General features: G+C 45.4%; 1 protein-coding gene across 1 annotated transcript; it reads right to left on the bottom strand.

Moving 5' to 3' along the window:
• Window positions 1-279: 279 nt before the first annotated feature.
• LOC123158968 (probable methyltransferase PMT9) lies at window positions 280-4,511 on the bottom strand. Its single transcript, XM_044576779.1, has 7 exons — window positions 4,194-4,511; window positions 3,922-4,086; window positions 3,634-3,816; window positions 2,934-3,531; window positions 2,137-2,249; window positions 1,825-2,045; window positions 280-1,049 (listed from the first exon to the last, which is right to left on the bottom strand). The coding sequence occupies exons 1-7, from the start codon at window positions 4,434-4,436 to the stop codon at window positions 731-733; spliced, it is 1,842 nt and encodes a 613-aa protein (XP_044432714.1). The 5' UTR covers window positions 4,437-4,511; the 3' UTR covers window positions 280-730.
• Window positions 4,512-6,957: the final 2,446 nt, after the last annotated feature.

Genomic DNA, 6,957 nt, shown 5'->3' with positions numbered 1-6,957 from the left:
TCTACTCGAGGTGGATTTTGAGAAAGCATATGACAAGGTGAAATGGTCCTTTGTCTTCCAAATGATTAAAATGAAGGGGTTCCCTGATAAATGGGTAGATTGGGTTATGGAAACTATTAGAGGTGGCAAAGTTTGTGTCAAAGTAAATGATAACTTAGGCACTTTCATCAGAATTAATATTTTACCAAAGTAAATAATACTACTGATGGTGAAGTGGCTAAAATGGGATACTTGTGAGGGTTATATATACATTTTTCAAATGTCAACAAAATTTCAAGAGAAAACAGAAAAAATATTTACATTTCAGACATATAGTTTTATGCTTTTTACAAACACGTTGACATGAAAAGTACTCCCTCCGTTCCTAAATATATGAGGTTTTGGTAGTTCAATATATTTAGGGACAGAGGGAGTAATAGTCAAAGCAAAATCTCCAAATGCCAATTCTGAAATGGCATCAATTTACAAAAGTCGAACGGAGATTAGCATTTTCGACGACCATACTGTCCTATGAATTCTGAACCATTGAAATCTGCGATTATGCATGCCATACTCCTCCTATCTCTTCTGTGAACATTCCATCACAGACACAAAACTGCGGAGAAAGGATGGTGTGTCAAAGCGCTAACGGAGAAGGTAGAGAACTACTGTATGATAGAGCTAGGATTTGTGAAACGACGGTTAGCAGTGGCTAATAAGATCAGAACAAGAACAGTTTTGCGCTTGCTTGCTAGGAAGCCGCCTGCGCTGCCTGATCCCATAGCTTCTTCCTCACGATCAAGACTCTTTCATCGCCTGAAGAAAGCGCGTCTCTCTTTGGTTTCACCTCAGATGACCAGTCGTCCCATCTCAGCGCGGGTAGAAGCTTCTTGATGTAGTCTATGACAGCAGCTTTGTCCCTGATGATGGCGTACCCATGAGGCCTCATGATGCGGTCCATCTCGATCAGCAGATCTTCCAGGCCACAGCCTTGATTTTCCATCTCAGAGAACAGGAGCCAGGCGTGAAGGAGGTCGTAGGTACGAGGGTATGTCGAGAATGACTCGCACCTTCAGTAACAAAGAACAAATAAATAGAATCAAGCAGTAGCCACTCGTATGGAGCAGTCTTAGGAACTAGGAAGCATCAAGTATGGTATGGAATTACACAGAACAATGCACAAGAAGTTTATTTCATTGATAACCACAAGCCCGAGATGGCAAGCATCATGTTGCTAGTTAAGGAACAAGTTCTGGCATGCGGGTAAATATGCATCAAGAATGGAAACTGTTAGGCAATAGAGGAGCAGCTGGTGTGGAGACAGGCATCTGGTTTTTCATCTCTGTGCAATTCTACTATACAGTTTTTCCGGTGCCCATCAGTTAACGGCAGGGTACTTTTATAGCAACTAGGAAGGAAAATTTTCAATGAGAGAACTCTGGTTCCATTCATGACAGCATGTCTGGAATGTGACGAGTGGATTATATATTAAAAGTGTGCATTCGGTACAATGACATCAAATTGAAACAACATAATACTATTGCTACACCTGACATAGGGAAATATACAGTTATACACCGCTTTGTGAAGCACCAAAATGTGGTACTCATATGGATGACCACTTAAAAACAAGTTCCACGTATGAGCACTTGTCAAAACATTGACCTATTCTTTATGCAATTAAAACCTCTGATATAGTTATAAAATTATACCTTATGTGTCACCGAACAAAAATATTCAAATCTAAGATCTAGGTTTGCATAGTCACTTAGGCAGCATTGAAACAATTGAATCTGAAATGAATAGATGAGAAGTAGGACAGAAGGTATTGCACAAACATCTTACCAGTTATGGATTGTTCCTATCAAACCACGGTCATATATGATCTTCAGTTTTCCAGATTCCATGAAAGGGACTACATTCATTACCCAGACATCTTTTTTCCTCAGTGATGCTGCAAATCCGCCAAGGTTAGCATTCATATCCATAACATTTCTGAAGGAATACTTCTGTATCTCAGATTTCATAAGTTTCCAGTACTGAGCAACTCTAGAATTCCAAATTTTCTGCAGACAGTATTCGAAGGTTAGACACTCAAGATCATCATCTGGGAAGGGTGTGGCTTCATATAGCAAAATCAGTCATCAAAGTACTCACATTGTCTTCAGTAAAATTCTTTGAACTGATTCCAATCTCTTCCAGACGAGGGGGTGGTGCTGTGAGCCTTTGTGGCCAGGGAAGCAGTTCGCTTCCTTTAACCTTGTTAACTCCTGGTTAAATATAAGAACATTACACCATCAGGGTACAGGTATGCTAGCCAACACTTGATGTTTCATACTAGAGTAATTTATGTAAGAACTACAGTTAAAGTTGGAAATTTCATTACAGAAACTTGTAATGAAAATTTTCTTTAATAACAGTTACAGCAGCAGACAATATACATATATGAACAGATGAACTGAACCAAATATGGCAATATACTACTACAGTTTCAAACTAGAGGTGTTAATTGCAGGAAACTCTGCTGCAGAAATTGGAAACTATCAAACCATTACTACAGTTCAAACCAGATATATGCAAACAAAGCAAAGGTAACCAATCGTGGTGGCATGCAGGCATATTGTCATGGCCAGCAAATCAGCAGCAAAGAGTGATCTGTGGAGGCCAAAATGATGTCTTAATGGCAAGTGATAGAGCGGGAAACAAGTGGTTTGATCCTGTTAGTAGGCGATAAGGCAGATCAAACAGGGTTGGAAAGGGGTATTCCCTTCAGGTAAAAGGTTGACCAAAGTACCCTTCTATATTATGGCTAGCCAATGCTCAACAAAGGGTTATAACATGTGTGAACTTTTGCCAGGGTAAAAGTATATTTCAAGCAGAAGAAAGCAAGAGGCAGAGAATAGACTATGGTAACTCAATAATAATCTTGAGGCAAATCAGGAAAGTGAGCTTACTCTTGGAGTAGGGAGTTATGCATGCTTTCATGAGGACATTCCAAGCAGCATCTGGGTCATCATCATGGCCACACATGGGAGGAAGTGCTCTGGGCTCTCTCCTCATATAGCACCCATTTGTCAATGGTTTGACCCATATCACCGTCTGACCCTCCTTTGAAGCAATCTTCCAGCACATCCTCTGAGCAAGATTGCTCATCTGCTTCCATATCTTCCGGCTAACTGGATCACGATGAGCATAAGCCTCTGGTGACGAATAAACGAAATACCCTCCAGGCCTCAAAACCCTATCCACTTCCAGCAACAAGATCCCATCCCTCTGCAACCAGTCAATTCGACAGCGCGAGCAATGCGCCAGCTCAAATGAGCGGCTTGGATATGGCAGCCTCCTTGTACCCAGCACACCAAGGGTGGACGGGATCCCCCTCTCAAGGGCAAACTGAATCTGGTTCTCGTGCACATCGTTGGGAGCAAGCGACATTGCAATTATATCTAGCGGTAGGAGGTAAGCCCCGAAGCTAGCAACCCCGCAGCCGACGTCGAGCACGTTCCTGATGTTGCCTTCGTTGTTCAGCTTGTCATTCGGAAACCCCAACATCTAGTATCACACCAATCGACATTGGCACTGTTCGTTAGCTTCCAACAAATATAACCAAAAGGTGGTGGGTTAACTGCTATAGGAGCTTAGAACATTTCAAACCTGCGCGAGGTTCACAATGTACTTGTCGGCGCCGTAGTGGAAGTGGGTGCCTCCGCTGGGGAAGTTGATCTTGTCACCGTTCACCACCATCCACCTCTGGTCTGACTTCTCGGAGGCGAGGTGCGTGTGGGGTATGTTGGCCGTCCACACCTCATCCCGGCTCCTCGGCCACCTGATCGGCACCTAGGCATGGCCACCCACATCACATCGGCGTGAGCGAAAACAAACGAGGCACAGCAATCTGCAAGGAGTTCATCGTGGACCATGCATGCTCGTGGATGGGCTCACCAGGTAGCCGTCGGGCGGGGGGATGAGGCAGTTGAGGCGGCGGGGCGCGGGCGGGCAGTGGCGCTCGTAGTGCTCCATGAGGGAGAGGTTGAGCCTGAGGCGGAGCTGGTGGTGGAGGCCCCGGTCCAGGCACGGGATCAGCTCCGAGTGCCTCGCGTCGCACACCTGCGCAAACAGGCCGCAAACCCGGGCGCAGTCAGCGAATCGAACCACCCGCCATTAGCACGTACATACGGAAAGCGCGACGCCGAGGCGTACTGTGCGTTACGTACCGGGAGGGAGGAGAGAGCGAGGCCGGCGGGGAGCGGGGCCTGGGCCTGGACCTGCGAGGCTCGGAGGCGGAGGCGAGGGCGGCGGAGGGTGGGGCCGAAGGCGGCGCCGTGGAAGAGGCAGAGGAGCGCGAGCGCGAGGGCGGCCCCGGCGAGGGCGCACGCGAAGGCCCGGCGGCGGCCCGTCGCGCCCCCGCCCCACCCGCGGCTGCCCGGCGGCGGAGGCGGCGGGGGGTGCGGCTTCATCGCGGCGGCGTTCCGCTCCCCGTCGCGCCGCCGCGGGTGCGGCTCGAGGGCGCGGAAGCAGAAGGGGGGAGGCGCGTGGAATGGAGCGGCGAAAACATTGGGAGCGGCACACGGGGACGGGGGTGGCACAGGGGTCCGGCACGCACGGGCAGAAGGAGACGGAGGGTGGACCGCGGTCACTCCTATTTGGCGCCTAGGTCGCCAAATAGCGAGCTGGCCCGTACCCCCCTACAGCGCGTATGCTCCTTTTTGGCCCGGCACATTTCGGGATTACCTCCCCACCGGTTTTGGGAATGTTGAGAACCGTTTTTTTGTTTTTCTTTGTTTTTTCTTTCGGTTATTTAATTATTTTTTCTCTTTTTTTCTTTTTTATTTTTCAGTTTACGTTTTTTAGTTTTTCTTTAATGTTATTTATTTATTTAGCCGTCTTTCAAATTTATGAACATATTTTCTTCAATCGTGAACAATTTTTAAAACTCGTGAGCATTTTTAAAGCTATGATTTTTTTCAAAATTCCTGAACATTTTCTGAATTAACGAACATTTTTTCCCAAATTCGCCAACATTTTTGGAGAAAGTGAACATCTTTTTTGAACCTGTGAACACTTTTTAAAAATCAGCGAACATTCCTCAAGTCGACGAACATTTTTCGGAAATTGAGGGAACAATATTTGTAATTCATGAACATTTTTTTAAATGGATGAACAATTTTTGAATACATGAATTTTTTTTATTAGCGAACATTTTTTGGATCGATGAACCTTTTTTATCATTCATGAATATTTTATTTCTTTTGAACGTTTTTACAAATTCATACACAATTTTCGAGTTTGTGACCTTTGTTCAATTTCATAAGATTTTTTTAATTCACGAATAGTTTTCTCAAATCATGAAAAATAAATGATTTCCTGAACTGCTTTTTCAAAATCATGCAAATTTTTTGAACATGCAAACTTTTTTGTAAAATCATAAAATTTTATTGAATCCACAAACATTTTATGATTTCGTGAACATTTATTTTTCAAATGCGCATTGAAAAAAATTAGAACTTTGTGTAATACCAAATTATTTAGATAAGAAAACAACAAAAAAGAAAAAAGAAAATGGAAAAAAAACTTGAAATAAAAAAATAGAGGGCCCTGCAAATGGGCGGACCCAAAGGCCGACTGGGCATTCGGTTTAACCGAGAATTTCGGTTCGGTTTGTTCGGGTTATAGCTAATTCGGTTTCCTGGAAACGATGACCGATCGGTCTTTCATAATCTTGCTAACCGAGAGTTTGGGGCGCCCTGACTTCGGTTCAGTTTCCCGTATAATCGAACAAGACCGAAGTTGTTTGACAGCACACACGATCGAACAGAGAAAGAAAACACCGTCAATCGAACGCAATCAGATCTAAAGGCAAGAACTTCTCATCTACCTAATCAGTTTCTCAAGAAAACGTGAAATCATCAAGGAATAATATGACGGGATGGTAAAAGAAATCACAAAGAAGAGAGGAGATAAGTCCTGCTGCGGGCTGCTAGTCCACTAGGCGGCCGTCGCCGGCTGCGGAGGAGAGCATAGCGCCACCACCGGCGGGGCAGCAGAAGAGGTAGGAGAGCAGAGCGCTACCGCCGGCGGGGGAGCAGACCAGGGAGGAAACGCTCGTGGCGGCTAGGTCAGGGCGTTGCGTGAGATGGGGGAGACGGGGGTGACTTTTCAGCAGGTCACGTGGGGTGCCAGCCTGCTGGGCCTCGGGAGTTGCCAGGTAATGATAATGGGTTGGGCTATTTCTCATATTTTAAAGTATATCGGTTTATCGGGTAACCGAGGCCTATAACCGAGAATCCCGAACTAATTTCGGTTCTACAGAAGTTACGACCGAAGTAACAACCGAAGTAATCGGTTTCGGTCAGTTCGGTGTCGGTGCCGGTTCTTTCGGTTCGGTATTTCGGTCTTCGGTTCATATGTCCACCCCTAGGGGTGCGCGAGCGGAGCGAGGGATGCACACTGCGTTTCCTCCCAGCGCGCAGCACGGTGGACCAGTGATGTCCTGTCACTGGAAATACTTCGACCAACAAGACCGGCCCGACCGAGGAGCGGCCTAGGGAATGAAGAGGCCAAGTATGCGTTATGCTGGCTCAAAAAAAAACCTAGAGGAAGTGATCTTTATGTTCTCAAATAAAAAGGTGGCACTTTTTTAACACTAAAATCTCCCCGATGATAAGTGTTACCTTCTTTACAATGAGACTATGAGAGGAGTGAAATAAGCAGGAGCTTTATCCATCCAGACATCAATGGTAGAAAAAATTAGATAATCTAGCTAGCTCATGGGCTACATAATTTGCAACTCTCACACATTTGTTATAAATGTCCCACATTTGTCAGTAAAAGTCCCAATCTAGGAATACGATATAGGGTCTACCATAATGAGTTACGACCATTTCAGCACTACGGAGAACTAGCATATTAATGTAACGGTTACGTCCAAAGGATGAAAGCCGCTTATGTTCAGGCCTATTGCGTTGACCAAGACAGTGA

This window comes from Triticum aestivum, chromosome 7B (assembly GCF_018294505.1).
Source record: "Triticum aestivum cultivar Chinese Spring chromosome 7B, IWGSC CS RefSeq v2.1, whole genome shotgun sequence".
NCBI classification, from domain to species: domain Eukaryota; kingdom Viridiplantae; phylum Streptophyta; class Magnoliopsida; order Poales; family Poaceae; genus Triticum; species Triticum aestivum.
Note: the sequence above shows the minus strand (reverse complement) of the source record. Positions and strands in the feature narration are given on the sequence as shown.

What these genes read in the sequence shown, in the direction of transcription:
- LOC123158968 (XM_044576779.1), bottom strand. Translation starts at nt 4,436, where the DNA reads ATGAAGCCGCACCCCCCGCCGCCTCCGCCGCCGGGCAGCCGCGGGTGG. An exon ending in CCCCGCCCGACGGCTACCTG is followed by an intron (nt 3,817 to 3,921) that starts GTGAGCCCATCC and finishes GGCCATGCCTAG; the next exon opens with GTGCCGATCAGGTGGCCGAG. An exon ending in AGAATTTTACTGAAGACAAT is followed by an intron (nt 2,046 to 2,136) that starts GTGAGTACTTTG and finishes TACTGTCTGCAG; the next exon opens with AAAATTTGGAATTCTAGAGT.